This window comes from Miniopterus natalensis, chromosome 19 (genome assembly GCF_054644295.1).
Source record: "Miniopterus natalensis isolate mMinNat1 chromosome 19, mMinNat1.hap1, whole genome shotgun sequence".
NCBI classification, from domain to species: Eukaryota; Metazoa; Chordata; class Mammalia; order Chiroptera; family Miniopteridae; genus Miniopterus; species Miniopterus natalensis.
Genome location: NC_142099.1, coordinates 17,865,259 through 17,888,844, shown reverse-complemented (window position 1 = coordinate 17,888,844; position 23,586 = coordinate 17,865,259). Strand labels below are relative to the sequence as shown.

The 23,586-nt window shown below is 32.9% G+C and overlaps 1 protein-coding gene across 3 annotated transcripts in view; it reads left to right on the top strand.

The window, feature by feature from the left end:
- COP1 (COP1 E3 ubiquitin ligase) overlaps positions 1-23,586 on the top strand; it is a 93,440-nt gene that overhangs the window by 55,906 nt on the left and 13,948 nt on the right. For all 3 annotated transcript variants that reach the window (XM_016221443.2, XM_087828287.1, XM_016221442.2), the window contains 7 exons: positions 4,773-4,916; positions 7,470-7,578; positions 7,956-8,037; positions 9,330-9,446; positions 16,432-16,549; positions 19,270-19,394; positions 20,485-20,645. In XM_016221443.2, the coding sequence (XP_016076929.2) occupies positions 4,773-4,916; positions 7,470-7,578; positions 7,956-8,037; positions 9,330-9,446; positions 16,432-16,549; positions 19,270-19,394; positions 20,485-20,645 (856 nt within the window). The remainder of the gene's footprint in view (positions 1-4,772; positions 4,917-7,469; positions 7,579-7,955; positions 8,038-9,329; positions 9,447-16,431; positions 16,550-19,269; positions 19,395-20,484; positions 20,646-23,586) is intronic.

Genomic DNA, 23,586 nt, shown 5'->3' with positions numbered 1-23,586 from the left:
TCTTGCTCCCTAGTTCTGTTCTGAGTCCCTTTGGATCTTTTGAAACCTTTGGATAAGTTTCAGAAAACACTTTACTTTTGAGACACTCAAACGAATAAAAAGAATTAATTTTTTTGATTTTCTGATACTTTGTACCCCTGTTACTGTCTTGTCTAACTTGGTTTTAATAGTGAACATTGTTTTGGGTTTTAATTTAATGCAGACATTACATTCAGATGCGTGTGTGTCCGTCGTCGTCGTCCCCCCCCCCCCCCCCCCCCCCGGTTTGGAACTATTCAAATTAAACTTTTTTTTTGTAAAAGCCAGTTATAAAGATTGTTTTTTACTAAACTTCAGTTTATAATGCCAGGCAGTGCTGATCCAGATTTAGGGTAACGTTTAATACATTCTCTATTACAGAATGGTGTGAGTGTTTCATTTGTATACTTAAAAACAGATCTCCGGGTAATTATTGACTTGTTTTCTAAGGAATAAGTATGATTTTTAGGATTGTTAATGTACTTTCTCTTTTAGTCAGATATTTCTGTTACTGTCTTAAGTTACTGGTCCGTCTGGGGTTTGTGAGGAATGTGAGTACCAAATTACATGTTTCTGGAAAATCACCCTACTATCATCAGTGCTTCAAATGGATTAGAAAAGAGGAAACTCAGTGGTAGCAGACAGACTTGGTAAAGAGGCTGTTGGCAATAGCCCAGGTTAGCGTTAATACAGTCCTAGTTCATATTTCTGTGAACTTCTCACATGTTGTTTTCTGGTTTTTATAATCCTGGTTTTCCATTAGCTAGGTTGGGCAGATAACAGGCACACTGGATCTTTGATTCCTGAGGATATTCATGCATCATCCGTTTTCTTTCCATGGGCCTCAGCACTCCTTGAGTTCATGTAGCATATGTGTCCTTATCATTTGGCATTTGCTTATATTGTCTATAATCTTTCCTACCAATTATAAACTGTTAGGCTGTCTTACTCTCTTTTTATCTCCCTGTGTTTAACTTGTTGCACAGGATGAATTATTATGTTATCATTAACATATATATAATATAGTATATGTCATTATTCTGTGTTAGTATTCTTGTTTATTTTGCCTTTGAATGTGTTCTTTGAAGACCCGCCCTTTTTTCCTGTCATTAAAATTGGAATTTTGCACAGTTATTGAGAGCATAGACTACGGAACCAGATTGCTTAAATTTGAATTATTTAGTGAACCTTGTGCAAAGAACTTAACATTAGTATACATCAGTTTCCTTAGCTATACATTGGAGATTTGAAGATTAAATATATTTTATGTAAAGTGTTTAAAATAATGCTTGACACATAGTAAGTGTTAGATATGTTATGAAAGTTTTAGCTGTTTTATAGATTCATTTGGGAGAAAGTTGAATAATGTCAGTATTAATTTACTTTGCCTATGTTTATATTCTTTAAAGATCTGCCCACTTCTTTCATTACAATGGCCAGTTTCTCAACCTTTCTTTGTTTCCTTGAAATTATAGTTGTCACTGTCTCTTGAGTCATACTATCATGGTAATGAATTAGACCTTTAACAACTGTGTTCACTTTACAGTTTCTTTTGATAAATTGGATTCTAGTGTTCAGGGATATTAATCCGCCTTGTTTGTCCATACCTGTTTTATAATTTCAAAAAATATGACAAACAGTGGGAACACTGACAAAATTTCTTTCTTGGGACACTGATGTCTTTGCATCACCTTGTGCCACACTGTACTGAGGTGGCATTAATCAGCTCCCCTGTGTGATCTGTTGCCTTGATGCCTAATCACTTGACTGATGGCCCTTTTGACAAAGAATATAGCCAGTTTCCTACATCTGAATTACATTTTACAACTGTTTAAATACATCACTTTTTAAAAACAGTTGACACATTTCTTCAAGTGTGAAAGAAAAATGCAGTTTATTTCCATGTTTAAAGTAAGTCTCCATTAATATTACTTTTCACGGAAAATATGTTTGTGTATTTTGAAATTTAAAAAATTTTATGAAACAATTTGTCATTGCAATGACTTTCAAACCACTTGTTTTAAGAATGACTGGTGATAGTGGATAGCAGAAATGAATTTTATATAACAGGCAAGATTTCTTACAATTCTCTTGTGAATTTAATTGTAGAAGCAGGTATGTTTTATTTAATTTGTTTACCTTTTACTTTGTTTTTGTTTTATCCAGGCTGGTCACTGTTTATTATTTTTGTTTACATTTCCTAATTAAAGCAGCTGAAATATTGTATTGTGAAATAAGAGGTCCATTTTGGATAAGCTCTGAAAAGCTCTAAAACCGACATTGTCCACTTGTGTTATTTCATGATCTGCTCTAGGTCCTAATTATGTTTATGTTTGGGAACAGATATGCTTAATTCTGTCCAAGATTGGGAGCAAATGGCTCAGTGTTTGAAAGTACTTAAATCCAGAGTTTCAGTTATGTGCAAGTACTTGCATATTTTAAAAAGGCAGCTGTTTTTCTTTCTTTCTCTTTCAATCAAAATTTATGATATTATATTATTTATAGTAAATAATATTATTCTTTACACTTTTTGGTCAGTATTTCTATTAAAATCTTATTGATTTAAACTGTAAAGAACCTCAATGTCCCAGAATATAAAAAAGGATACTGTACAGGTCCTTCATACCCCAATACGTTAAGAGCAAAACATAACCAAAATGTAAGAAAATAATAGCAGTGAAGTCAAAACAAAAAGTTAATTTTTTAGTATGAGAATAAAGAATGAGTAAATGTCGATAATTAATCTTTGTTGAAAAAAGACAGAGGAAGTAGTGACAGAAGAAATAATAGACTTACATCATTAAGTCAGTTTTTTTGACAGGTAGCATTTTTATTTATATGTCAGTTTTCTCCTTTCAGTGTCTTTGGACTGTTGTTTTGATAAGTTAGTGTTTAAATTTTCTTTATATTTTAAGAACTATAGTTTGGAAAGGTCATGTTAACTCATGGTACAACATTGGGATGTTGTTGGTTAGCCATGTATGTTTGTAGGTGGAGGAAAGGTATTTAGGGATAATATAACTGGTTCTTCCATGAAGTCTCAGCTATACCAAAACCGCCTAAGTTAAGAGTAGGATTTCAACTCCAATAACTCTGTCCTTTGCCAGACACAGGAACATTTTTTCTTCAGTGGCATGAGGTTGTGGGTATAGAATGAGTCAGGAGAGCTGAATAGTTGACATCAATATAGTTAAGTTGCACTAGAATCCATACGACAGAAGCTGAGCTAGGAGTTCAGTTGAAGTTGTTGTGCAAATAAATCTATTGCATTGCTACATAGTCCTATTTTATTGGAGGCAACATTGGCTGAATTGTGCTATAGTCAATGATATTTAGTGAAATTCCTTTAAAACTTTTATAAAATTAAGAAAGATTTAGAACTGTAATGAAAAGTGAGCACCTCAACGTGTTTTTATGGGAACTATTTTTAATGTGTACTTATTTTCCTTATTCATCTCATCATCAGCTCAGCAAAGCTTCTCATTAAATTATTAACTAACCATTAACTGTTCTGTGAAAGAATATCACAGGTAACCCATAAAGAAAGTGTGTCATATAGGGATTGGTGTGCATTTAATGAGTGATTGATATATGCAGAGTACTTCTAGCATATCATCTTAGCCACTTACTAGCCGGCTAATTTTGGGCAAATTACTTCACCTCTAATCTTCCATTTTCTCATGTGTGAAAGGTGGATAAAAATAATACCTATCTCATAGAGTTATTATGAGAATTAAATGAGTTCATATGTGTATTGGTTGGAGTGGGTGAGTCGTCAGTGAGTCTTAGCTATTATTATGTAATCGTAGATCAGTGAGAATTCTTATATAATCTCTAGCCTTGTGGCTAAGCAGAACTCATTGACAAATAATGTCTGTGATGATCCATTTCATTCTTAATTCCTTTAGGTCACTCAGGTTTCTTGCTGGTTATATAATAACTTTGTTGAGGCTGCAAATTAAGTTCTGTGAAGGTAAATAAGGTCTTAGGCTTTGCTTTGAAGTAGCTTATTTAAGAACTTTATAAAATAAAGTCAGAGGGGTGGGTACATTCCCAAGTAACTCTAAAAGAAGGGAGATTTTTAGTTTTTCCCTTGTTTGTTTGTGGTATAAGGAACCTGTATTGAGGTTCATAAGTCAGAGATCATATATGTTTGGGAGATTAGAAATGAAATTGGAGAAACATAATGATAATTTGATGATTCCATTTTTATGTGTATTTTATCCCTTTGTCACCACCCCTCCCTTTCCTGTTTCAGTAATTCCTTTTATATACTAATTTATTTATTAAAATGACATTAATTGCTGTGAAATTCTAGGAAGGGGAATAGCTATAATTTATGAAAAAATTAATTGATAATTCTTTTTTATTTATTTTTAATATCTCAAACCATTAAGTCTCTTCTCACTACTTTTACAGTATAACTTGTTAGCCTTGACAGTTGGGTAAGTGGTAATATGGTTACTAAAGCTGAAATGAAAAATATGCCAAGCTTCTGGGAACAAAAGAACCATCTATAAGCAGAATTGGGTAGCTATGCACATTTTGCCACCACTTGTAATTTGATATGTCTTGATCATGACTTAATCTGGACTTAGGGCCTGGTACAGTTTGAGGGCCTTTCAAGTAGATCTCTTATCATTGTAGACAGAATCACTTCAGAAATAGAAAAAAACAGATTCTGAATAGTTGTCATTGTAAACATCACAAGTACAGGTAAATAGTCTTATCAAGTATATGCTTTATTTTCCTAGTATTGAATTTGACCGGGATTGTGACTATTTTGCAATTGCTGGGGTTACAAAGAAGATTAAAGTCTATGAATATGGCACAGTCATTCAGGATGCAGTGGATATTCACTACCCTGAAAATGAAATGACCTGCAATTCCAAAATCAGGTACCTACATTTTTTTCTTGGCATAATGCAGTCTGTATATAACAATTAGTATCTATAATTAGTTTGAGTTTGTTATTTTACTTTTCTGTGAAACTCCTTACTTATTCATGGTGAACACTATAATTGCCTACAGAGGATACATCAGAATATCTTTCTTAGTAGGTTTGATTGCTTTTCCCCTGTAGTTACTGTTTTTCAGTTTATCAAGTGAAAGCTATTTTTCTTTCACTTAATCAAGTAAAGGTCTTTGTTGTAGATGGCCTTTCATGAGGTGTTGAATAAAGGATTACTGCAGTTTATGAATAGTGTCTGAAAGTCAGGAAGTTTTCCCCTGGTGTGCACATCTCTAAATATTATAATTGTTTATAGTTTTAAGAATTCTTTTCATAAGAACATTCTGCTTCTTTTCATTGAGGGCATAATATGTGTGTGTGTGTATATATATATATATATATATATATGTATGTATGTATGTATGTATATATATATTTTTTAAATATATCTTTATTGACTTCATAGAGAAGAAAGGAGAGGGATAGAGAGATAGAAACACCCATGATGAGAAAGTCATGGATTGGCTGCCTACTGCACGCCCCCAACTGGGGATCGAGCCTGCCACCCAGGCATGTGTCCTGACCAGGAATCGAACCCCGATCGCCTGGATCCTGGGTCGATGCTTAACCACTTAGCCATGCCCGGCTGGGCAAGGGCATAATATTTAAGTTGCATGTACTAGGGGTTAGAGTTCGTATTGAGTACAGTAAAATACTGCATTTTTTTACAGTGTTTAAACCTGGGATACTGTTAAAAATTCAGGAACCGGGCTGTATTTCTGGTTTGCAACCCAAAAATCTTAGAGGAATCCTAGAATCTTAATTTTCAAAATAAGTTTCCTAAGCTGGTCTCATGGGCACTGGCTTAAAGGAGAATAATATAAGGAAATCATCTAATAATAAATTATTTAGAGCTTTGAACATTTCCCAGTCATCTTTGTACCCTTTTTATTTGAATGAATGACATATATAGTATGTGTGTGTTTAATAATGTTAATTATATAGTATTACAGTCTTTACATAATTTGTTGTAGTTTTCCTTTTTGTTTTCTAATTCATTCATAAAAATGGTATACTCATAATTTGTGAGTCTGCTCAGTTATCAATGGCAGACATTGCCCTAAGTGCATTGTCTTAAGCAGACCTATGAGATAGTTACTGTTATTGCCCTATTTTATAGACAAGGAGACTGAAGCACAGAAAAGTTAATGAACTTGCTTCGGATTACACAGCTAGTCTCTGGAGGTACCAGGATTCAAACAGGTAGTTTGGTTCTGGAGTCTGTGCTCTTAACCGTTTTATACTCCACATTTATAAAATGGAGAATGTAAGAGTAATACCTGTTTTATAAGATTGTACTTTAAATAAATCCACATAATGCACTCAGCACAATACTTGGCCCATATCAAGAATTCGTAGCAAATGTCACTTTATTGAAAATGTGGATTAGAGAGTTTATCCTTTCTGTCTTGACACATGTAAAAATATAGCAATACTTTAGGTACCTTGCAGTAAATGGAGGATGCTTTTCAAGACAGGACACTATGGGCTTAGGGCTCAAAGAATCAATATGTAAGCATATCTAAAACCAGTTTGGAGCAGGGCAACAGTGAATGTGAAGTAAATTACCCAAAGCCACAGCTAGTCAGTGGCAGATCTGGAATTTGAGCTCAGGTCTATCTGAATCCAATTTAGCTCTTAAGTGTTCCATGTAATTTCACCCAGAAATTCAAGTAAGTATATTTAAACATGCAAATTAATTCTTCCAATCTCTGAAATTTAGCATGAATGCAACTAGTAGAGAGCAAAATATTTTATTATGTTCATATGCTTGGAAGTCATCTAGGTTAATTGCTTTCAAAGTGGCTTCTTAATATACTATATGCTTTTCTATATGCACAGTTCACATCTGTGTCTCACCAAAAATGTACATTTTTAGACGTTGCATTTGCAATTTTGGAGTGCCTGAGAATAGAAACCATAAATGTTAAAAGTTTAAATCTCACTGTTAAATGCTGTTCATTGGAATTTCAGTCATAAGATTCTGTTGGTTAAGATTTTTTTTTAATGTAAACTGAAGCTCAATTTAAACTAGTTTTTATTGGCTTTTATAATTTGCTACAACTGAATTCAGGGACCTAAACAGTATGATTATGTCATTCTGCTGTGGCATGCTTTGTGCTCCCTTGGCCTCTATTATCTTCACACATGTGTATACTTTCCTCATGTATCAAAGATGGCCACTGGCAGCTTTACGCTCATATCCATCTTTTAGCTAGTGATCAGAGTGAAAAGTGGTATGGGTCATTACTTGGTAGTTTCAGTAGGAAAATATGGGAATTATTTTATCCATTTTATTCCAGATTTGTTGTGAGCAGAAAAATGATTGTGAACTTATATAGAACATTTCAGAAGGGTTCTAATCTTTCTGGCCACATCAAAATCCTTTCTGTCCATTGTTATTTTTACATAAAGTGAGGCTTAAATATATTTCTTTCAGCTGTATCAGTTGGAGTAGTTACCATAAGAACCTGTTAGCAAGCAGTGATTATGAAGGCACCGTCATCCTATGGGATGGATTCACAGGACAGAGGTCAAAGGTCTATCAGGTAAATAAGGATACTAGTTACTTGTTTTGAAAATCAGATTTTCACTTTCTTAATAATTGCAAATCTTCATATGCTTCATAATTTAAAAAATTTAAAGTCACTATTTAGCACTTTTTACACCTATATAATACTAAATAATGCTTTTAGAAGCATCTTCTCAGACTTTTGCATTTGTAGAATGTATCACATATTAGTAAATGCATATTATATATAAAAAGTTTCGGAACTACTTTGCATCTCTTTTGTTTTCATATCCTGTTCTCTCTCCTTCCCACCACAGCAACAAATTGGTATCGAGGTTTGGGGGTTTTTTTTGCTTTATTTATTTTAAGATCTGTATTCTGTCTGAGACTACTTTGTCTTCCTTCTACATCCAGGAGCATGAGAAGAGGTGTTGGAGTGTTGACTTTAATTTGATGGATCCAAAACTCTTGGCTTCCGGTTCTGATGATGCAAAAGGTACTGTTTGAATCATTTTTCCTTCCCCCCACCCCCTTCATTCCTTTTACTGTCAGACATACAAGTATTTATTGAAACTCACAGCAATCCTTTGTGATTACTGATTGTTCCAAAAATAACCTAAGCCCAAAAATCTTTATCTCTTTTGAAATGAAAGAAAAATAGGTATACTGCATCGTCATTATATTTTCTGGATACATGCCACATGGTGAAATTTTTGTAGCTAATTCCTTTATATATACCATTGAATGAACTTTTTTCACCCTGAAACATTTAGACATCTTTGCATTCTGAATTATATTAAATTTCCAGTGTATACTAAAATTTTTGAATAAAGTTAATCATGTTTCAAGGCAAAAATTCTACATCTTTCTGCCAATTTAGTTGACCTCTCTCTTTTTTCTTTTATATTTATCTTTATTATTTACTCTTTTCTGTTATCCTTACTGTCCTGTTTGGCCTGGTTCTTCTCACCGTTAGATTTATAAAGCCCTATTAACAATTATTTTATCTTAGAGTTAGTAGCCTTAATTTCTTTGTATTTTTTTCCTTCTTTTCTACATGTAACTTCCAGAAGCAGTAGTTGTTGAGACCATTTTTACTTTTACAAATTATTGTATTGGTATTCCTTAAAATTTTACTATGCCTCCATCCCTAATACTGGTTTTCAACCCCAAATGCACATTAGAATCTCTGAGAGAGCTTTAAAAAACACTAACATTTGGACCTACCTCATCTCGGTATTGTCCTGGATGGGACGTTGGGACCAATCAAAAGATGAATGGGAAGGTTTTTGTTACCTTATTGTTAATGTTTATTATTCTATTATGCAACCAGGATTGTGACCTATATCCTGAAAACATTTTATATGTGTGTTCTAGTGCCTACTAGGACATTCTGTTTAAAAATGGCATGATGGTTGCTCTCATACCTCACAAGACAACAGCCCATTTTTCTACTTGTGCTTTCAGATCTGACCTGCTCTGATCAGTCAGCTTTCTTCTCCCTATCATTACAAATCTCAGTATATATCACTGGAATGGATTTAGTTATGGGATCGTGTTACCTCTTATTTTACATAGAATATCTGTTTGTTTTCTGACTTTGAAACTAAGCTCTCTTGGTTTCAGTACACTGTTCTATTATTTACTTGTTACGTTAAAAATTTTTGGTCCTGGTAAATGAAAATGCTTTAGATTAGTTCAAAAACATAGCTGTAGCAATAAGCAAACTTTCTAAGTTACAGAAGCATTTGCTAATGATTGTTTATTTTTATTTTCCTTTATTCTTAGTGAAGCTGTGGTCTACCAACCTAGACAACTCAGTGGCAAGCATTGAGGCAAAGGCTAATGTGTGCTGTGTTAAATTCAGCCCCTCTTCTAGATACCATTTGGCTTTCGGCTGTGCTGGTAAGAAATACAAGTAGATTTGTCTTCTTTTGGTGTTGGTTGAGAATCATGTGTAAGATACAAGGGTGTTGTAAAAACAAATAATTTTCTTTGTAGGTTTAAATTGTGTTTTCATTGTTAGACTCTAAATTAGAAGTGTGCAGTATGCTGTCATTACTCATTTGTTGCTGTGCCTTCATTTCAGTATTTTGTCATAATGTTCAATACATAGGTATGGGTTTGTTTATTTTTGTCATGGTTCCTCTAAGGTCTTGTATGTGTGAATTAATGCTTGCTTATTCACAAACGTAGGTCGTGATGCTTAAACCATTAAGGTATATTGTATAGACACAGGAATTTTTTTTATTAAAGGAAACTGATTAATTAGTTCAACAGCTATTTATTGAGTGCCTTCTATGCACAAATTACCTACCTAGGGACAGTGAATAAAACACTTAAAGCCTTATGTCATGGAGTGCTTAATAATATAGTAAGTATTCATAAAAATGCTTGCTGTTATAATAATAGCAAAGAATTTTTTGCTAAAGTACTTTTTTTATGCCTAGGGTGACCAAATGTCTAGGTTTTCCTGGGGCAGTTCAAGTTTATACTTGTACCAATGTAATTACTATTACACCTGTAGTTGAACTTCTGCATTGTGAAATCCCCTTGGTTCTTTTTTATTGATAATCTGTTTTTTAAGATAAGCTAGCATCATATCATGAGCAAAATATCACCTTTTAAAAGAGAAAAGCACAATTTAAATCTTAATATGTCATTACACCTTTTCCTCATTTCAATGAATTATTTATTTCACTTGGATACTGACATAATTTCATAGTTAAATTCAAGGAGGGTATGGACTAACATGTATGTGTGGGTAGAATTCTCATTTCTTTAACATACAGAATTTTTGTTCATGATTAAGTGCTATTCTTTTTCATTTGAACTTCTTCCTTATTTAAATTTTTGTTTTGTTACTGACTAGAAATGTGACTTTCACAGTTCTTCACAGGTAAGTGTGGTATTAGCTGTAGGATTTTTGTAGACATCCTTTATCAGCTGAGGAAATGAATAAGTTTCCACCTATTCCTAGTTTGAGTATTTATTATGAATGAGTGTTGGATTTTGTCAAATGCTTTTTCTGCCTCTATTAAGATGATCTTGTGATTTATGTCCTTTATTGTAATAACATGGAACCAACCTTCCTTCTTCCTTTCTTCCTTTTTTATGTTAAACCACCCTTCCATTTCTGGGAAAAATCTCTCTTGGCCATGATCTAAGATCCTATTTATATGTTATTGGATTTGGTTTGCTGTAGCCTTTTTCCTTATGCTGTTTTCTGGCTTTGATAGCAGACTACTAATGGCCTCATAGAATGAGCTGGGAAGTGTTTCTTCCTTTGTTTACTGAATGAGTTTGTGAAAGATAGGCATTATTTCACCTTTATAGACTTTATCAGTGAAACCATCTGGACTTGGACTTTCTTTTGTGGGGAGATTTTAAATTTCTAATTCAATTTCTTTACTTATAAGTCTATTTAGATTTTTAATTTCTTCTTGAAGTTGGTTTTGATAGTTACTGTCTTTATAGGAATTTATAAATTTAATTTTTTAAATTTGTTGGCATAAAGTTGTTTATAACATTCTCTTATAATCCTTTTAATTTTCATAGTGTCAGTTAATAATGTCCCTTCTTTTATTCCTGATTGGTCATTTGTGTCTTCTCTCTTTTTTCTTGGTCAGTCTAGCTAAATATCTGTCAGTTTCTTCAAGGTGTATTTGTCTGTGTATGTAGGGGTGTGTGTGGATTGGAGGTGCTTCAGGCCAGAACACCACATAATATTCTTACCCAAACTTAATTATTGGAAGGGTTGGATATCTGTAGGCTGAGCCTCCTGGAATGACTCTTAACTCACCATGAGTTCAGATAGGCTAAGAGAACTGTTCTTTGTTTCTCAGCTATTAGAACTTTTGAGATCAAGAACATGATGCCCTTGCTATAACCAAGGGCTCAGAAATCTTTCACTGTATCTGCGACAGAGATAGAGACTGGACACTGGAACACTACCACAGAGAACCTCCTTTACAATGGTGCTTTCAGTGGAAATATTCAAAGCAGAATGACCATAAAATTTCTACCTTGAAAATCTTACATAAGTGTACCTCATTGGTGGAATCTAATTCACATCCAGAAGCATAGCTGCAAGGGGATCTGAGCAATGTAGTTTTTAGCTTTCCACCTTCCATAAGCTATAAATAGTATAAGGTGATAGGAATGGATGCTGAGTGTCATCGGCCCTAGCCAGCACAGTGAGGTTTGACATGACTTAAAGACTTGTTTTTTGACATTGAAATAGAGGTATCAGAACAGGCATTAATTAAACCAGTAGTCCTTACTTTTCTCACTACTTTTAATTGTACCTTTCACTTACTGAAACATGCCTTTAATCATAAGAAAAACCTTTACTACTAGAAAACAATGACTGTTGTTGAATCATCTTCATTTAGAATTGAAAGATTTCTTTAAATGTAGACTATTATCTACATGTTTCTCTTTAAGCTATAAAACATCACTCTCTAGCTGTACCATTTATTTTACCACTGAGAGCAGTACACAGTCATATTCACAAGATTGCTTATTAAATACCATTTGTAATGATGAATTTGACATTAGGAATGGGCTGTACATTGCTAAACATTGCTTTTGGAGTTATGAGAAATAGATAATTAGTATGTGAGCTACCTACCAATTATATTTTGACTTCCTGTTACAAGGACACTGTGGATCCTACTTGGGTAGTGATGCATTGTGCTAATTCTAAGCTTCTCTGCCGTCTGTACCGTCGTTTAGATCTTATATTTCCGTTTCATGTAATGAATTCATTTCTCTCTGTTTTTTTACTTCATTATTTTATTCTTTTATCGTAATATAAAATGATGTCTAGTTGCTCTTTTTTGTTGTTGATTTTTTTGGTTTTGTTTTTTTACTGGAGCTTATACCATGAAGTTTCTCAAGGTGGACTAAAAAACACAAGCATTTCTGTTAAAATAGCAAATCCTAAGTCATGGTCTCCTTGAAAATAATAGATTAGGAATTTTAAACTACCTCTTTGTGATTAGTATTGAGAAAAAAGCTTTATAAATCATTTAAAATCTATTCCTAAGCCCTGAGATTATTCAGAACATGCTTTTACCAAAAGAGAGGATATTTTTAACATAAAGGTAAAGGTGTTTATTAATTGTCTGTTACTTGTTTAACAAGGACATTTTCTTATTGTGTAGGAAAAGGCAGAAAACAACTTTTTCTCCAGCTTATATTCTCTAAAGCCAATTTGGGAGAGCCATTGTAAGACTAAAGTAAATAGAACTCCTAGCAATCTGTGGTTTTAATAAAATATTAGAGTTGCTTGCATGCTAACTTGAATCATCTTACAATTTTTAAAATTGTAATTATTGTAACAGGAAATATGGGTACTTTTAAAGTGTTCTACTTAAAGTAATAATAGTCGCCACCACCACCCCGAAATTAGTGATATAAGTCAAAGATAAAATTAGTATTAATCTGTTTCAGAAGTGGCATTTATGCCAATAACATATTCACTGGGAAGAAATAATGTTCCTAGAACAAATAAACAGAAATTCTGAAATATTCTACTTAACTGTGTTATCAGTAAACATAGTTTTGGTTACTGTTACTCTCAGTAAGCTAATCAGTTCACACACATAAATACCATTTGTTTTCCCATTTTCACTACTTTCTAGTTGTTGTGATTTGGCATAGGATAGCTCAGTCTTCAAAAGGAAAAAATAAACCTTTCAGGGTTTGGAGGGTTGATTAATTTATTGCCCTTACTTGAACACTTTTAGCAGCTTCTCATTGCCTAAAGAATAAATACAGATTCTCTTGCTTTCTGTTCTAGGCCTTTCATGGTCAACTTCAATATTCCTTATATGTTACACATGTTGTTTAATTTCTGAACATTTCGGTCAAAAGAATTTTTATAAAGCTGCTTCCATGAAGACGCTTGATTCTCAGTAAAGCTATCTGAGCTATCTTATATTTGTGGCTTAAAAAAAAATTACCTGCATTTAAGATTGTTTATATTTAATTATACAAATAGTGTAAGATTATATCCTCATTCTCAACTTTTATATGTTATAAAGCTTAAGTTCCCCTTGATCAAACATTATTAAACAAACTCCCTCCTCAAAGGTACTACTGGTGATAGTTTTACAGGTATCTTTCCACAAATACATAGTAGTTCTTCAGGAGGCCAATAGTATTTTTCTTTATTTAGACCTATATATATAATTTTAAATCAGAGTAGATTCTGAAAGATGAATATCTGTACTATACAAAACACATACAAATTTAGAATATCTTTAGATCTCTGAAGTTAGTTTATGGACTACCTTCTGCTCTCCTCCCTCTTCTCCCAACATCCCTGTCACCAAAATATAATTAATTCTTTCAACTTGAGAACCTGGTGTTTAGTTTAAGTAGCTATGACACCTAATTTAATTCATGATATAGAGTTAACATAGAGAAATTGAGTAAGGTAGATATGTAATTGCTCAGGGTGACTTTTACTATATTTTCCTGTCTTATCTAAGTAATGGGAAACATTTTAGATTTGTTAGGTTTATAAATCTGCCTTGTCTTTTATACAGCATTTGCCAGTGGGGATGATGTTTTTCCTTCACATTTAAATAAATTGAATGTCTGAATATTTATTTAATAAATCTTGATTAATGTCATAACATTCATGAACATGTGTTTCAGCTATCTATACTACATAGATAATGGGGGGAGGGGTGAATATCAAGGACATTTTATTTTTAAGTTTCCAAGTAATTTGAGTGAACTCATATGGAAGTGGCATGCATAAAGTCAGTATTCATGAAACAAATTATTCTATTACTTTGTCATACATAAAATGTATTTTTTAGAGTGCTAGAATCTAAAAACAACTTTGAAGCATCCAGTAAATCTTAAATCTATTTATGTCTGTCTTGCCTTCCAGCCTGTAATTAGCACTCTAGCTAGATCTTTTAAAAAATGAGCTTCACAAGAAATTTTATATTTATGGTAAATGCAGAGATATTTTAAAGTCAGGCATCTTTTACTTAGCTGTTAACTAATATTGAGTAATCACTATGAACACTTGGAAAGTATGAAATACATGATATGATTTTGAGGGAAACCATTAAAATAATAGAACCAAAGTACAAAATCCAAACTATTACTGGGAGAAGAGGGGAAGGAGGGAAGGAGTAAAATGTTTGCCTAATCCAAAAGCAAACAGGAAAGGGAACGTGGGGGGAAGCATAGAAAACTTGGGCTAATTTTTTTTAAAAGACCCCAACAAAATAAGCTCATTGATAGAAATTCAAATATATCTAATTATAATAAATGGAAATGGATTAGCGAGTCCAAATAAAAAAGACAGTTAAACTGTTCAAAGTGCAATACTATACTCTTTATAAGAGACGCATTTAAAACAAGGATAAGGAAAAGTGAATGAAAACAGCTTTATTGAGTGCAGGAGTAGATACCTGACAAAGATTATATTGCATAGGAGTTTGGAAAATATGGAATTTTTGGACAGTTGATATGGGGAAATGATGGTGTAATTCTACCTTATGAAATACACAAAACCAATTCCAGGTGATCAAATGACCTAACTGTGAGCAGCAAAACTATAAACTGTTTATAAGACAGTATTTAAGAGAGAATATCTTCACAATCTTGTTGCAGGGAATGCCTTAAGATACAAGAACTATGAACTATAAATGAAAGGTAGATAAACTTGGCTATTTTAAAAGTTAATACTTTTGTTCATCAAATAATACCTGAAAGAAATAATTTTTAAAAGCATTAATTGGGGTGAGATATTTAGAACACATATACAGAATACACAAAGAACTCTTTCTAGTAAGATAATAATAAATGTACTCTATAGCCTTGCTACTCAAAGTGTAGTCTGCCCAGTGGAACAAATTGAGAACCCAGAAATAAACCCAAAACCATCATGCATCACCGCTGGGAATGTAAAAATGGTGCAGTCAACAATTTGTCAGTTTCTTTAAAAGTTAAACACAAAATCTAGGCATTTCCCAGTAATTACACTTTTATAGGTATCTCCCTAAGATCTGAATACATGTCCACAGAAAGACTTGAATGTGATTGCTCATAGCAGCATTATTAATGATAACCAAAAAAAAAAAAAAGTGGATAGACAAAATTGGTATATCATATACTGGATACTCTTCAACAATAAAATGGAAAAAACTGCTGACACATGGTAAAGCATGGATGAATTTCAAAAACATTATGTGAAGTATAAGAAACCATACAGAAGAGCTATGTATTATAATGATTCCATTTATGTAAATTGTCCAGGAAAGGCAAATTTATAGATAGGTAGTTACATTGATAGCCCAGGGCAGTGGGTGACAAATGGGCATGAGGGATCTTACTAGATGAGGAAAATGTTTTAAAACATTTATGGTGATGGTTATACCACTGAGTAAATTTAGTGAAAATCATTGAATTTTATTCTTACCATTTTTATTATATGTACAATGTCTCTCAAGAAAGTGTTTTTACAACAGCAAGTGTTGGAAATAAAATTATATAGCATTATGTTTAGCAAGAAGCCCAAAATATGCTTTTTAATAAAGCCATCAAAATTTAAGATTTGTTTTTAAATTTCCAGTTACTTTGAACCCTTAGGAACTGTCAGTGGAATTTCTGAATTCCCTTTCAGACTGACATTGGCATGTGTGTATGTTTATGTTTTTTAATGCAACCATATTTTCCTAGATTTAAAAAAGAAAACCCATTATATCTTCCTTATCTTTGAAAATGAGTCATAGCCCTTAGTTTTCTATTAACAGGTTGACATTGTCCATGAAACATTTGATAACACCAAAACCAGTTAAAATTAGCTTTGCTTCCCACTTCTTCATTTACTACATTTTTCTGTTTTGTTTTGTTATAGATCACTGTGTCCACTACTATGATCTTCGTAACACTAAACAGCCAATTATGGTATTCAAAGGGCACCGAAAAGCAGTTTCTTATGCAAAGTTTGTGAGTGGTGAGGAAATTGTGTCTGCGTGAGTATTACTCTTTTCAGAGGCTGAACTGAGCATAGAGCTCTGTCATCCTTACCATTTTGTAATGTCACCATGGATATGTATATAAAGAGTAACACCATGGGTGTGTGCACTTTTTCTTAAATAGTAGATTTTTATAACTTGCCTAATTAAAGTACATGCATATTCTGATCTGTATTGCTCACTTTAATATGTAAGTTGTGAATTAAATCCTGATTATACTAATTTTTAATGTCGCCCCTTAAATATTTGAACTTCCGATTGAATTTTAGCCACTGCTTCTCTGGAAGAAGAAACAACATAGTTGAGGAAATAGAATGAGAAAGTGTTTTATTTAAGTCAACTAATGTTATTCCATATATATATATATATATATATATATATATATATATATACATTGCAATACTGTAATATTATTTTTGGTTTAAGTAATAGTTGGTTGACTTTTATGATTCCATGTTACTTGATCTCCTTATGATTTCATGGTGAGTTTTACATGTGTTTTGAAGAGAACTTTCCCACTATGACTGCTTATACCCTGCAAATGCCCTTTTAGAACCGTCTGACCTAGGGACTTATATATAGTACAGTTTTTAGTTGTCTTTTGTTGAAGGTAACAAGATGTCAATCAGGTAAATAAATCTCATTTGCCAAAATATTGTTGACAAAGCTTTTCTGCTACCGGAGACAGTCCTTTCTTTCTGTGATCCGTTTTATAGTTCTCTTTATTCGGTATTACCCTAGTAAATACCCATTCTTAATATCTCTCATTTTCATATTTATCATTTCTTCTCAAGCTAAATGGTATATTGTTTTCTTTTTTCACTTAGTTTCTAATCTCTCTTAGGAAATTATTAATGCCAGAGCCTTATATTTGGTATTTCCCACCACATCTTCCTTCATGCTGTTTGCCCTAGATAAGAATTTGGTAATTTGAATTGAGTTACAAAAAAGGGAACAAAAGAAAGTGGGAACTGAGCTTTACAAGGGGAGTAGTATAGGTCATTGGTTCACAAATCTAAATTTGTAACCAGTCAAAAAACATTCTATCATTAGGAGTAATAATAGACAATAAATAATTAAAATTTTATTCAGATTTAAATACGATAAAAATATTTTTCTTTAATTTCAGATTTATGTATGTTGAATCAGTTTGTTTCAACTAAAGTATATGTATACTCAGTTGTATATATTGGACATCTTAGTTGACCTTATTAACGTGGATATATTGTTTGTATTTTTACTAATTTTTTAATCTTAGTTTTTATAAATCAAGATGATTTTTCTCTTCGACATACTGGAGTTTAGAAATATTTAGAACAAATTCATTACAAGTATACTTGGAAATATTGAAAAGTAAGATTAAAATACACACATTGCTGTAACCTCTGAAATCTTGGCCAATTAAAAAATATATATACACATAAAGGGATATTCATAAACCAAATTTAAAACAACATAAATACCTAAGAATAGAGAAGTATTTCAAGAGTTTAGGGTTTGGTCTCTGAAATAAGATTCAGTCTTGACTCTACTATTTACTAGCTGTGGTACCTCAAAAATGTCTTCAACCTTCTGAATCTCAGTTTACTCATCTATAAATAATAGTACTAATCTTATGTTGTGAGTCCTTAAATAAAATAGTGTATGTAAATCACTTATCATGGTTCCTTATTCTATGAATGTTAGAGTAAGAAAAAAGATGATTTATTGTGTAGTCGTTAATAAAGTAATTATTTTACAGCAAAAAAATAACTCAAATTTATGAATGAAGGAGAAGCAATTTACAAAATGTGTGGTATGATCCAGTTTTTTTTTTTTTTCACAAAGAAAAAAGTTTTAAGTCCCGAGACTGTCTCTGTATAATAGAATTACCAGTGATTTCTATATTAGTTATTTTTTTGGTAAATAACTGCATTTGCATATTATTTCAGTAAGATAAACTACTTTATATAGACCATTCAACAATTTATAGTATTCTACCCCTGCGGGTACAGCTAAGCTATGAATATAGTTTATATTCAGTATACAATTCAAGAATTGAAAAGTAAACTAACCCTAGCCAGCTGGGCTCCGTGGTTAGAGCGTCAGCCTGCGGACTGAAGGATCCCGGGTTCAGTTCCAGCCAAGGGCATGTACCTCGGTTGCAGACTCATCCTCGCCCTGGTCAGGGTGCTTCAGGAGGCAGCCAGTTGATGTGTCTGGCACTTCGGTCTCTCTCTCTCTCTCTCGCCCTTCCACTCTCTCTGAAAAGCGATGGAAAAAAATATCCTCGGGTGAGGATTAAAAAAATTTTTTTTTAAGAAAAAGTGAATCAAACAGGTGGAACAAGTTGTATCTGTGAAATTAGCACAGCTTTCAATAGAGCATTCTCATTTGAGGGTGGTGGTATGGTGTTACGAATGATATTACTAATGCTTAGAGATTATTAAAAGCATTTTAAATGAATTAATTTCATTTTCAAAATTTTATAAGATTCATCTAATACGATAGGGTAAGAATCATTATATCTCACATTCAACTGATGAAAAAAAACTTAGGCCAGAGAGGTTGTATAACTTTCCCAAGGTTAAAAACAAATTAATGGCATACTAAGCATTCCAACAGGCTGGTTTCAGATTTTGCATTCTTAACCACCAAACTAGATTGCCTGTAATTAGTAGTGATGAGTTTCTGCCATGAAATCTTAAATGTGTTCTAACTTTTTGTGTTTATCTTAGCTCAACGGACAGCCAGTTAAAGCTGTGGAATGTAGGGAAACCATACTGTCTACGTTCCTTCAAGGGTCATATCAATGAAAAAAACTTTGTAGGCCTCGCTTCCAATGGAGATTACATAGCTTGTGGTAAGTGAAACTGTCTTTTCCTAGATCTTTTTAACAGGTATCTGTTACTGAAATTGCATTCAGTGGAACTATAGTACATACCAAGTCACGAAATGATCTCTACACTCAGAAAGTAGCATATTGAATTTTCCTCAAATTGTTCTGCATTAGTCCGTCCCTTCTGAACTGAACAATAACAAATCCTAACCGCATGGAATAGCATAAGATTTTTAAATATGTTGTTTTAGTTCTCCATTATATAGATATTATGTAAAAGACAGAAAATATTAATTTTTGCTAATTTTGGAGGCATTATTTATGTTCTTGAGCTTGATAGTCATTTTCCCCTATAAAGTGTTTTCTTCATTAAGCAATCTATTGCAGTAATCTTGATCTGCTCCTGTGGGGCTTTTATTGTTGATAATTTATACATTTTAAAATCAGAAGTAGAAAAATCAAGTACAGTATTGTTCAACTGCTCTAATATATGTAATGCCTGAATATATGAACTTTCATCAGTACCTTCAAATCACTTGGCCTTTATTGAATAAAATTGACTCTCCACATGTATGTGAACCTAAACCCTGCCAAAGCAAGTCTCTGCATAATTATCCAGCTTCTCATAGGCTGCTCAAAAAACAGGTTTCTAGACCGCTCACCTAGTAGAGTAATGCCTTTATTGGGGAATGGCAGATAACTTTTGTAGGTTATTAAAATTTGCCTTTATAGGTACAATAACTTTCTTTTTCTTCTCTAGATAAAATTGTTCTGGATATAATTAAAGATTCATGCAGTAATAACAAATTTTTGATTCTTCTTAGGACCTTTCCCAGAAATGATGTTTATATGGTAATTTCAGCCTTAGAATTCCCAGTGTTGTCATTCAGCAGTGATTATTTCTTTAGATTAGTGAAGTGTGGCTTTTTTCTGTGGAATCTTTTCTAACATGATTCCCATGAGGTTCTATGCTCTGGTCTTTCAAACTTAACCATAAAAGATACTAGTCTTTGAGTTTAAACACTGAGTGGTAAAGTAACTTATGAATGTGCTGTCCTTATTCTGAGTTATCCCATTCTAAAAAACTATTTATTTTTTTTTTTCAACTTTTTAGGAAGCGAGAACAACTCTCTTTACCTATATTATAAAGGACTTTCTAAGACTTTGCTAACTTTTAAGTTTGATACAGTTAAAAGTGTTCTTGACAAAGACCGAAAAGAAGATGATACAAACGAATTTGTCAGTGCTGTGTGCTGGAGGGCGCTGCCCGATGGGGTGAGTTTTCATATCAGGTTTTTTCCCCCCCACCTTGGTGTCCTATATAATTCTTTATGTTTATATATAAAGGTGAGTTTTTTAAAGTTTAAAATATAAATTGATATGTGATACGCATTTTTTTTTTTTTTTTTTTTTGCTTAGCCTTGCATCGCTAAAAGAAACAAGCATTTTAGGTATTAATGGAAATGTCACTAATGGAAGTGTCATGCTTACATGATGTTTCTCCTGTGTACCTACAGCATTTTGTGTATACCTCTGTACAGCCATTATCACAGTGTCTCTTTATAGCTCTTCTATAAAACTGGAAATTTCTCCAGAGTATATACTGTATCTTATTTTTCTTTATGATCACATGCAGTATATGCTTAATAGATATTTATCTGAACCTGGTATTAGGAAGAAAAAGGTTTGATGTAGATAAAGGGGAATGGTCTATTATATACAACTAATTAAATACTATTTCAGGGTAGAATTGCTTTCTACAAAATACATATATACAAAAATATTTAAACATTTAATTTCTTAAGAAAGTTGCACTTCTAGGTTGCAAAAAAATGTTTTCTCCAACTTGTCACTTATTCAAACATTTTTAAAGTACGTGCTTTCTAATAAAGTATATGAAGAAATAATTTATCTTGATTTTTGTAAACATTAGTCATTCTTTAATGTCATCTTTTTTAAAAATAGAATTTTAGGTGCTTGTTTGGTTGGTTTTATTTTTGACAGAAAAAATTCTTGATGGGTATAGTAAGATATCTGAGTTCCAGGTACAGTTTAACTTGAATTAGATATATTCCATTGCTATATTGTTTAAAGTTCTTCTACTCAATTTTTAGCTTTGGTAATGGCAGACTAAGTGATTTGGACCAGTCCTCTAAGTAGAACTAGAAAAGGGACCAAGTATATGTATTTTAAAAACAAAAATCTGTTTGAAGACATTGAGAAGTAAACAAGATAGAAAAGAATTACCAGCCTAGAAATGTGAGCCTGACTTTTGAGTATACTTTTTGCCTGGGAGCATTTCCCAGTTTTGGTGAAATGGCGGAGAGCAGTTATGGTAGCTTCAAAGGGGCACAGGTGTCTAGTGCTTACCCCACTATATTGGTTAATTCTTTTGGTTTAGGTTCTCAAAGGGCTGTAGTCTAGGGTACCAGTAGAAGAAGATAAGCTCTCACAGTGATTGCAGCTCAACTTCAAATCGTATCAGTCCTGAAATTAAAGGGAAATGATCCTGCATTGCTAGAGTCCACAGAATGCAAAATTAAGTCCTTTCTGAAAGGTCTTCTAAAGAAGATCATCTGAAGATTTCATTTATTTTTTTCAAAATTGCAAATGCAATAACGGGGGCACAATAAAAAAATAAACAGACCTAGGAAAAAGCAAGGCAGCATGAATACATCCAGCAGAAGCAATGGACAGTAGAAACAAAAGTCACAGCATCTCTGGATATTGGATTTATCAGACATAGTTTGAAAATATCCATGCTGATGAGATTAAAGACAATATTGAAAATTTTAACTGGGAACTAAAAACTTTTTAAAATGAAGATTCTAGAGCTGAAAATATATAATTAACAAAATTAAGAACTCAGGATGGGTTGAATGGAAGATAAGACACAGTTGAAAAGAGAATTAATGAACTGATAGGTAAGTTGGAAGAAAATATACAGAAGTAAGCATGGAGAGATAAAGTGATGAGAAAATACAGAAAGGAAATAGAAGATGAAGAAAGTTTAATATATTTAGTAGGAGACCTAAAAGGAGAGATGAGAAATAATACTGCTGAAGCAAATGTTAGAAAAGATTATTGTTAAGAACTTGACAGAATTGATGAAAGACCTCAAGGCAGAGATTCAGTAAGCCTTTGTATCCCAGAGAATAAATGATTTGCAGTCTACAGTGTGAGATGAGATTTAATATTTAACCTGGACCTCGAGTAGACCTAGGTCTGCCTGAAAAATCTGACCTTGGGTCTGCCTTCTCATATGGAAATAAACTGAGTTTAGACAAATATGGAATGTTATGTGCTAGTTATCTTAAATTTACTCTGAAACTTCATCTGTGGTATTTCATCTGAAGTGAGAGAACTGTGAGTTGGCATATAGGCCTTTATTCAAAGTGAAGAATATAAGACTAGCAGGAAAACAAGGCACACCTCTGTATGGGGGTTTACCACTTGCACCTTAACTGCCCTTGGCAACTCTGTGTACTCTGTGTGAGTTGGGGAGAAAGCCAAGAAACTGTGCATGTAAATAGTTGCTTGGCCCCCTGATGAGTTTGAAGGCACTGTGCATGCTCAATTTCTCATCCTATATCCTTCTGTAAAGCTAACTAACTTAGTGCTAGATTAAAGGAGTCGTATCTGATCCTGTGACCCCTCTCCTGATGGTGGGACAGTCATAACTTGACACATAGTAAAACTGCTGAAAATAAAATACAAATGGGATATTTTAAAAGGGCCAGAGGAAAAGTAGTCTTCAAAGGACCAGCAATTAGACTGACGGCCAACTTCTTTTTTTCTTTTTTTTTTTAATATATCTTTATTGTGTGCTATGCAAACCAGCAGTATCAGCATCACCCAGGAACTTGCTTTATTTCACAATAAAAAGATTAAAAGTTCTATAACTCACTTCAGATTGCTTTAAATATGATTTTTATATAACTGTCACTGTTATTAATCACAAAAGTAACTATTTTCTTATTTTAGATGAGGCAAAGGGTATGAAAGACTCCTTTGTTCATTTATTCAAATATTTATTATGTGCAATCACAGTACTAGACACTAGAGATAAACTGTGAACAAAACTGTTAAAAAAGTTCTGGCCCTCATAGGCTACTTAGAATTTTATGTGCTGAAGGAGACTGAAAACAAAATAAATAGGTTGTTATATTAGAAGGAACGAGTGCTTTGGAGAAAAACAAAGCCAGAAAGTGGGAGA